This window comes from Protobothrops mucrosquamatus, unplaced genomic scaffold, assembly GCF_001527695.2.
Source record: "Protobothrops mucrosquamatus isolate PMUCROS unplaced genomic scaffold, P.Mucros_1.0 scaffold4208, whole genome shotgun sequence".
NCBI classification, from domain to species: domain Eukaryota; kingdom Metazoa; phylum Chordata; class Lepidosauria; order Squamata; family Viperidae; genus Protobothrops; species Protobothrops mucrosquamatus.
In genome coordinates this window covers 19,874-32,919 of record NW_015390131.1, presented here as the reverse complement: position 1 = coordinate 32,919, position 13,046 = coordinate 19,874, and the positions used below count along the sequence as shown (strand labels likewise).

Below are 13,046 nucleotides of genomic sequence, written 5' to 3'. Positions count from 1 at the left end.
GGGTGGGACTAAAAAGTTCAATCAATCAATTCCAACTTTGCGAGATCTTTTTTTTCCCCGCGAGAAGTTGAAATTGATTGATTGATTGAACCTTTTTTTTTTTTTTTGCATACGGTGGCAGAGGCCTAAAGGAAAAAGGTTTTATAAAACCCAGCTGAAGGCCTAGGACTGGGGTCGATGGCGCACGTGCCCACAGGGACGGCTCTGAGTGCCGCCTCTGGCACCCGTGCCACAGGTTCGCCACCACGGACCTAGGAGACACTCATCCACACTATTTTGACTTCTTAGACAGCCAGGGTTGTAGATCAAACCCTCTTTATAATAGCCAGGCTTGGAAATCAGTTTTTACAGGCCTATGTAAAAGCCAGGAAGTACAAGCAGAATGTTGTGGACATCACCTTATGTGGTGCACTTTTCTCACGGCTTCTCCTTCCTCCTCTCTCTTTTTCAGCCCCCTTTTACTGGGGAGAACCGGAAGAAAACGATTGACAAGATCCTCAAGTGTAAACTGAACTTGCCTCCCTACCTCACACAAGAAGCCAGAGATCTGCTTAAAAAGGTGAGACTCTTACCGGGGTCATCCCAGAGATCGGCTCAAGTATAAATTCAGGGCCGTTTTTCAAATTTGCAACTTTTCTGTAGCTAAGTTACAGGCAGTCCTCGACTTACGACTAGAATTAAAGCCAAATTTTCTGTTGGTTAAGCAATATGGCCGTCAAATGAGTAGTGGCCCGATTTTACGGCCTTTTTGGCCATGGTTATTAAGTGAATCACTGCCGCTGTTAACGCAAACCTGGCTTCCCCCATTGACTTTGCTTGTCAGAAGCTTTCTGGGAAAGTTACAAACGTTGATCACGTGACCGCAGGGATGCGGAAAGGGTTGTAAGTGTGAAGAACGGTCGTTAAGTCACTTTTTTCCCGTGCCATTATAACTTCGAACAGTTGCTAAATGAACGGTTGTAGGTCGAGAACTATCTGCATGAGTTTGGAGTGAACCAAAAGTTATTTCACCTGAATTGTTCTTGGATCTGAATGGTAAGCAAAAAGTGTTTTCCCAATTAATAACTACTAAATTTTCATTAAGCCTTTAAAAAAACAAAAACAAAATGTCTCTAGCATTTGTTCATATCACAGTTGGCGATCTTGGTAAATACAAACCTGGAAATTATTTGCTGAGTCAGGTGGACATTTGTCCAAAATGTTTCAATCCAGGTAATCCTCAACCTACATCCATTCATTTAGCAACCCAAGTTATAATGGCACTGAAAAAAGTGACTTATGACTGGTCCTCCTCTTATGTCCATTGCAGCATCCTTGTGCTCAAATGATCAAAACTTCACTGGAAGTTTTTTAGAAGAGACTGGACAGCCATTTGTCTGAAATGGTATAGGGTTTCCTGCCTGAGCAGGGGGTTGGACTAGATGACCTCCAAGGTCCTTCCAACTCTATTATTATTATTATTATTATTAATAATAATAATAATAATAATCATCATCATCATCGCACAGTCAGCCAGATATTCAGACTGGATTCGGCATTTTTGCTTACCCATCGAGTCCTTCCCAAGGACTTGGGATAGGCAGATGCGGATGTTTGATGGTATTTGGCACGCAAACCTCAGTTCTCGCTTTGCTATATTATTACTACTACTAATAATAATAATAATAAGATGATGATGATGATGTTGGATAGGACCTTGGAGGTCATCTAGTCCAACCCCCTTCTCAGGCAGGAAACTCTATACCATTTCAGACAAATGGCTGTCCAGTCTCTTCTTAAAAACTTCCAATGTTGGAGCATTCACCGCTTCTGGAGGCAGGTTGTTCCACTGGTTAATTGTTCTCACTGTCAGGAAATCTCTCCTTAGTTCTAGGTTGCTTCTCTCCTTGATCAGTTTCCATCCATTGCTTCTTATCCTGCCTTCAGGTGCTTTGGAGAATAGCTTGACTCCCTCTTCTTTGGGGCAGCCCCTGAGATACTGGGACACTGCTATCATGTCCCTCCTCGTCCTTCTCTTCATTAAACTAAACATTCCCAATTCCAGCAACCGTTCCTTATATGTTTTAGCCTCCAGTCCCCTGATCATCTCTGTTGCTCTTCTCTGCACTCATTCTAGAATCTCAACATCTTTTCTACAACATGGTGACCAAAACTGGATGCAGTACTGTAATCCAGTTGGCCTTTAGTAAAGTCTACCTTTCACAACACCTGGCGTTGAGGGTCTTTTTTGCTTAAAGGACCAAGTTGGGGCAGATCTGACAGCTATAAAATAACTTTTTTCCTAAAAGAAAGTCCATTTGGTTTTAAACCTCTCTTTCCTCTCTTCAGCTGCTAAAGAGAAATGCTGCCTCACGTCTAGGAGCTGGTCCCGGAGACACTGGAGAAGTTCAGGTACGCCATTTTGTGGGAAAACGTCCTCCCTTCTCCTCTGACCAGTAAAATAATTTTCAGAAAAGGTTTGCTTCATGATCTTGAATGTCTTGGATCTAAGCAAGCAGTATGAGTACACTTTCAGGGAGGTGTAAAGTTAGTCTGCTTTGCAACTCAAACTGATATAACATTTTTTAAAAAATTGGGAAGCCATGGAGCCGTTTGCTCTACCCTCTTGCCTTTTCTTGGACAAGGGGAATGGTTGGGGAGGGGGTGGAAAGGATGCCAACTAGTCTGGGTACAAATGTCAAATGTGTTGGTGAACACTAGCGTGTCAACTAAAACGTCATGACATGTCACCTTTTGACAGTTGTGTCACAAGTTCAACATCACTGTCCTATCACCTCTGAAGCAATATCTTAGGTCAGGGGTCTTCAAACTTGGCCCTTTTATGACTTGTGGACTTCTGGGAGTTGAAGTCCACAAGTCATAAAAGGGCCAAGTTTGAAGCCCCCTGTCTTAGATCAATATCTCTCAACTTCGGCAACCCCTTTCAGATTGTGGACTTCAACTCCCAGGATTCCTCAGCCAATATGGCTGGCTGGGAAATTCTGAGAGTTGAAGTCCACATATCTGAAAGGGGTTGTCAAGGTTAAGAGACATTGCCTTAGTTCATCTAACGGAACAACTATAGCTTTGCCCAGTTCCTCTTCTGAAGGAGTGCTGTAGACTTGTGTGTTTCAGTTTATATTCTAGTCAAAACCAAGCACCGGTCATTTGGCATGTTCTGCTCTCTTTGATTGGGCACTGATTAATAACCACTGTTTGTTTGTTTTTTAAGGGTCATCCCTTCTTCAGACATATCAGTTGGGAAGAACTGCTAGCTCGGAAGGTGGAACCACCTTTTAAACCCTTATTGGTATGTCATTTGGATACATGCTTGGGATCTTGAGGCACAACCAGCCAGATAAGCCAAATTTGGGGATCAGGGTGCGCCATTCCCAACCCAGGCAGGTTTTATGGCCCCGTCTTTCCAATATACAGAGCTGTGTCCCACTTCCTTCACAATGGAATTCACCTCTGAGTCTTCCTCAGTTTTAAATTCGGGCTCAAATGCATCCCCCAATTTTAAGGTGGCTGTTGCACTTCAGAGGAAGGCAAAAATTCGTTGCTGCTACCCAAAGACTGGGCTTGCCATAAACCAGCGGTGGCGAACCTATGGCACGCGTGCCAGGGGCGGCACTCAGAGCCCTCTCTGTGGGCACATGGACCATGCCCTGGAGATGGCAACTGTCCCTCTTCAACCAGCTGCCTGCTAACTCGCCGAGGTCCCACGTGGCTGGATGCATCCCAGCATGGCTGGTTTCCCTTCCCCCCCTCCCATCCCTCCTGGCCTCACATGCTCTCCTTTTCCCGGGCACGACCCACTGCATCGCCTCCTCAGCTGTCGGCCATCCGTCCAGCTCAGAGGCGGCTTCTCTGAACTGCTGGTGCCAGGCTGCGGAGCCCCAGAGTGTGCTGGTCGACGGGCCGGCAGGCTGTGGCTGCTGATGGACACTGTCGGCCCCCATGCGCTCGCTGGCCTCTATGTGCAGGGGCCGATGGTGTCAGGCAGCAGCCGCCCCGGCCCCTACCTCGCCTTGCCCTGCGACAATGGCACCCCCACCCTCCCTTGCCTTGCCTTGCCTCACCCCATAGGACGAGCCTCCTGCCCACCGCCCCACCTGCCAGAGACCCCCTGGATCTCCCCCAACCCTGCCCAACCCCCACAGGCATCCCTCCCCACGAGCAACATCGAGGTGACCACGCCCACCTTGGCCACACCCACCCAGCCTGCCATGACCACCACAGCCACGCCCACCCAGTGGGCCACGTCCACCTGGCACCTGGTGATAAATAAGTGGGTTTTGGGTTGCAGTTTGGGCACTCGGTCTCTAAAAGGTTCGCCATCACTGCCATAAACCATTGGGTTACAAAATGGATAATTGAGCCATTTCCATAAACTGGAGCTCAGAGAAGCATCTGGCCAGTACAGATAGTCCTCGACTTACGACTATCCATTTAGTGATGGTTTAAAATCAAACGGCCCTGAAAAAGATTTACGTTCGTTTCTCACACTTACGACTGTTGCAGCATCCCCACAGTCACATGATCAAAATTTGGCCGCTTGGCAACTGACTCCTACTTAACGACAGTTGCAGCGTCCTGGGGTCACTTGATCCCCCTTTTGCGACCTGACAATCAAAATCAATGGGGAAGCCAGATTCACCTAAGAAACACGTTACTAACGTAACAACTGCGGTGATGCACTTAACAATTTGTGGCAAGAAAGTTTGTCAAATGGAGCAAAACACTTAACGGTCTCACTTAGCGCAGAAATTTTGGGCTCCATTGTGGTCGTAAGTCAAGGACTCCCTATATAGTTGTCTTCATCGTGGCATTTTCCAGGTGTGTTGGAATTGCAACCTGCTGAATTCTTCCATCCTATTAGCTAGGAACTCTGGAGTTGCAGCCACATTCAGCTGAAAGCACCCAGAATTGGGAAAGCGATAAATTATATCAAAAGTACAGTACAGTAGTGGCCAGAATTGTGGAAACCTTTTGGGAAAAGTGTATTTTTTAGGTTTGATGGCTAATAACACCACTTTTTTTGGGGGGAGTAGTACCATAAAATTATATATCAATGGAAAGATAATTTAATCAAGAACGTAATGCAGCAAAGTTTGTTCAATTATCTGTACTGTATTCTATGAAAAGTTATAGCCAAATAACCAGAAAAAGGAAGCACAACTTGCTTAGGTTGATCTCAGGTAGCTTTCCTTCATCTGATTGTAGCCAATGAGCACGAGTGTTTAGAGAGCCAATCAGTGTTGTCTCGTTTTGGCAATGAGCCAATCAGATCACAGTGGGATTCAGTTATCGATGCCATGTATTGAAGCTGAGAGGAGGACATTTGTCAGTGTTTTATGTGATCGCTATCCAGTTGGTTGGTTTTTTTTTGTTCTTTCACTTAGTGAGCTTGTAAAACGTAACAAAATTAAGTCATGGTGCAAAGAGTCGACTGGTTGCCCAGAAAGGTCATAAAACTGGGTACGATTCACTTAGCAGCCGCCTTGCTTAGCAGTGAAAAAATTGGGTCCTAGTTGTGGAGGACGGCCTGCATAAGCAAGAACTGAACTGCTGAGTCACAAATTTGGGTGATAAGTCGAGGATTTGCCTGTATGTATTTTCCTGTATAATTACAGCAGTTCAGACTTCACAAGAGCCCAGAAGTTGGGGATTGTGGGTTCGAGTCCCATCTGGGTCGCCAAATTGTTGGAAGTAAAGTCTTCATCCTGGTTCATCCAAGCCGGGAAAAAATAAGCAACATGGTGACTGCTTTGGGAAGATGGTTACCGTTTATTGAAGAGGCAGGAAGATGGTTCTTGCAGGCTAGACCGGAGGGGAAAAAAGGACCTGAGCACATGGGCAGTAGGTTTTTATATCCTCTCTAGCCTTTTGTTTGGAATAATTTCCTGTTCCTGTGGCATGAACTTTGAGGTTATTTCCTGTGTCACGTATTCTGACCTGAATCTAGGTGTGACTCTCTGGTATACTTGATGGCAATGGGGTTAGTCCTATTATGTCCCATCTCAGGTGGGATATGCTGATTTTAGGTCTTTGTCTTCTGGCTCCAGCTTTCTGATGATTTTACAGTTGCATTTGTATAGGGCTGGCTCCTGCTTGGGGCAAAGAGAGAGACTTGGGGGCTGGCTTTTAAAAATCCTTTTGAGGAAAAATATATTTTTCTGCCCTTTTAATATTTCCTTCTCTGGGGGGCTCTGACTTCCACAATTGGTGGTGGTGCTTGGGAGGGGAGGACTCCGTTTGCGTCTTGCCTTTGAAGGCATCTCTCCTCAATCCTCCTTTTCTTTGATCCGTGACTCCCTTCCCCCCCCTTTCCCTTGCCTTCGTTTCTCAGCCTAGTTGTCCAAAACGGGACCCTCCAGTGGCGGCAGCAGCACTCCAGCAGGCTTCCAAGTGGTACATCTGCGGAACGCTCCCTCCGTCCAGAAGCTTTGTCTTCCACTAAGGCTGTTGTGATTATCTGTTAAAACTATTTAAAAAAACAAAACAAAAACCTTCCTCAACTTTTGTTTTTTTTTTTGCAAAGCAATCCGAAGAAGACGTGAGCCAATTCGATGCAAAATTTACACGTCAGACTCCCGTCGATAGCCCGGACGACTCGACCCTCAGCGAAAGTGCCAACCAGGTTTTCTTGGTAAGTAAGCTTGGGGATGGGTATCTGCGGAGATTCTCCATCCTCCAGGTCATGGTTGTCCCAAAGGGGCTTTTTTCCCCAAACTGGACTTTCTTGGGGGGATTTTTTCCCCCTTAAAAATGTTTCGCTTTTTCATCCAAGAAGATTCTTTTTCAAACTGAAGAAACTTCTGGGATGAGAAGTGAAATGTTTTCAAGGGGAAAAAAAAACAAAACAAAACCCAAGGAAGTCCAGTTGACTTTTGGAAAAAGCACCCTTCGGCCATTTGAGGATGAATCCTGACATAGCTTTTGGCTGCCCTGCACAGTAGCACTCGTCGATATAAATCAGGGAAGAGATGGGTAGGTGGGTGGAGTTGCAGTACGGATGCTAAGCATCTCAATTTTAGTCACCTGACCCCAAGGCCCTGCAACAGGTTTTCCTTCAGGCAAAGCAAGTCCATTTTTCAGCACCATTGTAATTTCAAATGGTTGCCAAACGAATACTCATAGGTTGAGGACTACCTACTACTACTAGGAGCCGTGGTGGTGCAGTGGCTAGAATGCAGTACTGCAGGCTAATTTTGCTGACTGCCAGGGGTTCAATTCTCACCAGCTCAAGGTTGACTCAGCCTTCCATCCTTCCAAAGTCGGTAAAATGAGGACCCAGATTGTTGGGGGGCAAGGTGCTGACTCTGCAAACCGCTTAGAGAGGGCTGTAAAAGCACTGTGAAGCAGCATTTCCTTCCTTCCTTCCTTCCTTCCTTCCTTCCTTGCCATGGTGGCGCAGTGGTTAAAATGCAGTATTGCAGGCAGATTCTGCCCACTGCCAGGAAGTTTGATCCTGACCAGCTCAAGGTTGACTCAGCCTTCTGTCCTTCTGAGGTCGGTAAAATGAGGACCCGGATTGTTGGGAGCCATAGGCTGACTCTGTAAACCGCTTAGAGAAGGCTATGAAGCACTGTGAAGTGGTATATAAGTCTAAATGCTATTGTTATTCCTTCCTTCTTCCTCTCCCTCCCTTTTCTCCTTCCTTCCTTCCCTTCCTTCCTTCCTTCCTTCCTTCCTTCCTCCCTTGCCATGGTGGCGCAGTGGTTAAAATGCGGTATTGCAGGCAGATTCTGCCCACTGCCAGGAAGTTCAATCCTGACCAGCTCAAGGTTGACTCAGCCTTCCGTCCTTCTGAGGTCGGTAAAATGAGGACCTGGATTGTTCGGGCAAATATGCTGACTCTTCAAACCGCTTAGAGAGGGCTGTTAAAAGCGCCGTGGAGCGGTATATCAGTCTTAAGGGCTGTTGCTATTGCTACCCTGGTAAAGACAGTAAGGATACAAGGTCTTGTTTCACAGATGGTGGGAACAAGCGACAGCTCAGTGGGAAAGTGCACTCTTTGCCGCTGGAGAGACCAAATGGCATGTCTTGGAAAAGAGACAGTGATCTGGATTCCAGTTTCCAAGTTAATAAGTGGACACTATATATATTTTTTAAATATAATAATAATAATGATGATGATGATGATGATGATGATGATGATGATGATGATGATAAAGTTGGAAGGGACCTTGGAGGTCATCTAGTCCAATCCCCTGCTCAGGCAGGAAACCCTATACCATTTCGGACAAATGGCTGTCCAGTCTCTTCTTAAAGACTTCCAGTGTTGGAGCATTCAGCGCTTCTGGAGGCAGGTGGTTCCACTGGTTAATTGTTCTAACTATCAGGAAGTTTCTCCTTAGCTCTAAGTTGCTTCTTCCTTGATCATTTTCCATCCGTTGCTTCTTGTCCTGCCTTCAGGCGCTTTGGAAAATAGCTTGACTCCCTCTTCTTTGGGGCAGCCCCTGAGATACTGGAACACTGCTATCATGATAAGATAAGATAAGATGATAAGATATTTTTCTGTAGTGTGGTTTGGATATAAGGGAAGTCCGAAGGCAACCGGCAGGGAAGAAGTGTCCTCTCCAGAGCTGGCCCAACATATCAGCCTGAGCTGGGCAATCTTGGGTGCTCACACCTGTATGTTGGTTCTCACTGCAAAGTTGATGGGGTTGGTTCATTCATGGCTTGTTTTGGTTTCGTCACAATGCAGTCTCCTCATTGGAACTCTCTTTGGTGGGATGGTCGCTGGCCACCCTTGTTTCTCCCCTCCCCTTTGCAGGGTTTCACGTATGTGGCTCCATCCGTACTTGAAAGCGTAAAAGAGAAGTTTTCCTTTGAACCAAAAATTCGGTCACCTCGCCGATTCATCGGCAGTCCTCGGACCCCCATCAGGTATTTGCCTCTTCCCATTGCTGGGTGTTTTGTGTGTGTGGTAGCACGGGTGCGCTCCTCATAAAAGCTTCAGAATCTTGGTTGTGTGTTGAATGTTGGGTTTTCATCCCAAGATTTGCAAACAGGATTCCACACAATCCTCTCAGTACCGTAAAATGGCAATAAGTCAGTAGAGGGTAGAAAGCCATTCTTCTCGCAATCTCCAGGTTGGAAAATGGGGGCATGCAAGTAAGCGCAGAACATCTGAATCGCTGGCCTCGCCGTTAAGTTACACATACCGTGTTTCCCTGAAAGTAAGACCTACCCCGATAATAAGCCCTACTTTTGGGGCGAGGCGCAGGCCTAGAAAATCAAGCGGAGGTGGGGGTGGAGCTTACCATTGCAGCCAGGCCTCCTATGGGTTGATGCCTCACCAGCCCGCTTCTTCTGCAGCTGAAGTAAAAGCATCATTCTACAGCTGAGAATGGAGTTCCGGCTTTCATTGTAGTTGGAAGCCTTTCTGGAAGGCCTGTGCAGCCGAGAGCCGAGCTATGGATTCAATCCGTAGCTCTGTTCTCGGCTGCAGAGGCATTTCCTTCAGCCACAGAAGAAGTGGGCCGGGTGGGCAGGGCTGTCAGTGCTGCCTTGGCGAGGTGAGTGGAAAAGACACACACACACCGCTCGAAAATAGGACCTGGTGTCTCTTTTGGAGGCAAAATAAATAAATAAGACCAGGTTTTATTTTTGGGGAAACATGGTAGTCGGCACATTTTGGCTTAAGTTGCAGTGTAGACGCAACTATTGAGCTTATGTACAAAATGATTTGACCTTTTGCCTCTAAAATGCTTGGCTTAGCATATGGGCCTTGGCAACGTTAAAGACTTGTGGACCTCAACTCCCAGAATGGAAGTTGAAGTCTACAAGATACAGATAGATGATAGACAGACAGACAGACAGACAGACAGACAGACAGACAGACAGACAGACAGACAGACAGACAGACAGACAGACAGACAGACAGATAGATAGATAGATAGATAGATAGATAGATAGATATGATTGATTAATATGGATAGATAGACATAGATGATTGATATAGATAGATTGATAGATGATAAACAAACAGATATAAATGATTGATTGATTGATATAGATGGATAAACAGATATAGATGATTGATATAGATGATAGATAAACAGATATAGATGATTGATTGAGATAGATAGATAGATAGATAGATATAGATGATTGATATATATAGATGATTGATTGATATAGATTGATAGATTGATAAACAAATAGATATAGATGATTGATTAGATGATAGATAGATATATAGATTAGATAGATAGATAGATAGATAGATAGATAGATAGATAGATAGATAGATAGATAGATAGATAGATAGATAGATAGATAGAAAAAACTATATTTTTTGATTTAAAAAAAACCTTTTTAATGGCTGCTTCTTCTCTTCCAAAGCCCTGTCAAGTTCTCTCCAGGGGACTTCTGGGGACGAGGCGGTTCCTCCGGCGTGGCCAATCCTCAGCTGCCCGTGGACTACCCCATGGAGACAGGTGGGATCGAACAGATGGATGTAACAGTCTGCGGAGAAGCCTCAGCTCCGCTTCCCATCCGGCAGCCCAACACCGGGCCGTACAAAAAGCAAGCCTTCCCCATCATTTCCAAACGGCCAGAGCACTTGCGCATGAATCTATGACATCACCTGTGGCCGCAGTCCTCCCCCTGAACCCGCTTGAGCGACAGCAGAAGACCAAGGACAGCTGTCTGCAAGGGCAGCCGTGCCTCACACAGCCCTCCTGCTGCCAAAATACGAGACCTCTCGTGGCTTTTTTTTTTCTTCCTTCCCCCCCCCCCCTTCAGCGACGGTATCAAGTTAGTCGTTGCACAGAATAATGGACTGGAAAAGAAGAATGGGAAAAAAATGGATTCCCCCTGCCTCCCCCCTTTCTCTTTTTTCCCCACCTCCTCATTCCCTCCTTTGAATCAATGGTGCATAAAGACAGGACGTAAGCAAAAAATATATATATATATATATATGGTATTATACAACTTAGGCACAGCAGCTAACCGATAACGCAGCGTGGCATCTTTTCGGCTCTATCAAAGATAAATTTTTTTTTCTCCAGGTCAATCGCTTGAAGCTAACAGGATGGAGAGTAGACTGGTTCTCCTGCATGATTGTGCCCCCTGGGAAAGTCCATGCCAATGGGCAAAAATGCAGAATGCCAACCTGGGCCTTTTTCTACCTGAGCATTTAATCTTACCAAGTTCCTCCAGGTGGCTTCCTGCAATTTTAAGAATTATCGGAGGTCTGAGGCTTAACTCAGCCATTTAGGATTCCACGTGCAAAAAAAAAACAAAAAAAACAATCTAAAACAAATCTTTTTTTAAAAGAAAATTATATATGCATATATATATATAAATCTCTATATTTTTCAACTAGTTTTTTTTTGTCCTCCCCTTTTAGAAGGGGCTCATTATGAAAAAAATAATAATAATCCCACAGTTGGAACATTTACGGAATTATTGATCTCCCGCAGCAAAGAGAGAGAACAAGCTAGCAGGCTTAACTTTTCTTATTATATTTGAAATAATGGTTTTTTGTAAAAATAATAATAATGATAATAATAATAATAATAAATCACTGTTAATTATGTTGCCAAGATTGGTAGGGTAAGAGTTTTTACCCTCTTCATCTTGTTTAAATGCTTTTTTGTTTTGTTTTGGTTTTGTCTTGTCTTGTTTCGTTTTAAAAAAAGATCCCCATCAGGCCGTTGGCTACGTTAAAACCTTGGCTAGTGCGGAAGTCCCGTGTTTTAATCTGAAGTTGTTTCCCCCCCCACCCCCCAAGTTCAGTTTTGCCCTGCTGGTCTGGAGTTCGTGGCTGTGTTGAATTCCAGGTGTCTTGTCCTACATTCTCATCAGTCTGAACAGAAATTTGGACTGGCAGAAACTTCATCTCTGTTGTATCGTGGTTATGTCGTTTGCCCGAGACCCTGGCACCTGCCAAGGAAGGCTTAAACCTATCGCAAAAGGGGCAAAAGTTTTAGCAGATGGCTATCATTTAAAAGGGAAAAAAAACCTGCACATTTTTGTTGGTGTTGCAGCCAATTTGTAACGCTCAGATGAGATTATTTTTTACCCGGTATTTGTTCCATTGCGCATCTCTGCGATGGATGACCATGTAAACTTGTCTGCTGGGGCAAGCCATCCGTTGATTGTATTGAGGAAACACACACACACACACACACACACAAGTATTACGATGGCCTTCGACGAATGTCTTCCAGAGAAACTTTTGCAATTTAATTTTAGGAAACGTTTAGAGGATTTACTATTTATGTTTCTGCGATTGTTACTGAAGAAAACAGGAAAGCCTGTATACAGATGGCTATACTCTTAACAGGGTGTAGAGTGAAATAAAGGTAACTTTACCTTAACTTAAAATATCTGCCTTAAAGAAAGCATTTCCATGGCTACAGCTGGTGAAAGGGTTAATTTTGGTCCACAGAGCTTTGCTCTAGACCAGGGGTAGGCAACCTGGGCTCTTTTATGACTCGTGGACTTCAACTCCCAGAATTCCTGAGCCAGCCATGTTGAGGAGAAATGGAGAGGTTTCCATGCTGAGCCATGCTGGCTCAGGAATTCTGGGAGTTGAAGTCCACGAGTCATAAAAGAGCCAAGGTTGCCTACCCCTGCTCTAGAGTGTGGGTGAGCGTGACTTGTTGGGACAGGGTGTGCATCCTGTTGCTTGTGTTTCCCCCCCCCCTGCTTGTTCAACCTGGTCTGCAACCGTGGCTTCTTAGAAAGAGGATTTTTTTGTGGTGCTTTGTTTTGCTTCTCTCCTTGAGCCATAGGATCTGAGCCATAACTATATTTTTCTTTGAATCTAGCCAGAATCTCTTCTGTGCATCCTTCTCCCCGACTGTACTTCCACACCTCATATCCAAGCCCTTCCAGAAGGCGGGGGGGGGGGGGTCCGTGTTGAGAGGAAGGCGGTATCGGTGAGCACGGCCTGGCTCCAGTCACCTCTGCTGAGTGTAGAGTTGTCTACCTTGGCTTCCCTCTCCAGGAGCAAAATTAAAGACGCCATCCCGGGAATGAGGGACCCATCAAAAAGGGGCGGTGATTCTCCTTCTGGAGTCCATTCAGGTTCTAGAGCAAGGCTC

At 45.3% G+C, this 13,046-nt stretch overlaps 1 protein-coding gene across 2 annotated transcripts in view; it reads left to right on the top strand.

Moving 5' to 3' along the window:
• The window catches only part of RPS6KB1 (ribosomal protein S6 kinase B1), a 50,735-nt gene extending 40,093 nt beyond the window's left edge, over positions 1–10,642 (top strand). For both annotated transcript variants that reach the window (XM_015828080.1, XM_015828081.1), the window contains 6 exons: positions 452–559; positions 2,329–2,391; positions 3,212–3,289; positions 6,524–6,631; positions 8,762–8,874; positions 10,336–10,642. In XM_015828080.1, the coding sequence (XP_015683566.1) occupies positions 452–559; positions 2,329–2,391; positions 3,212–3,289; positions 6,524–6,631; positions 8,762–8,874; positions 10,336–10,573 (708 nt within the window). In that variant the 3' untranslated portion in view covers positions 10,574–10,642. The remainder of the gene's footprint in view (positions 1–451; positions 560–2,328; positions 2,392–3,211; positions 3,290–6,523; positions 6,632–8,761; positions 8,875–10,335) is intronic.
• The last annotated feature ends 2,404 nt before the right edge of the window (positions 10,643–13,046 follow it).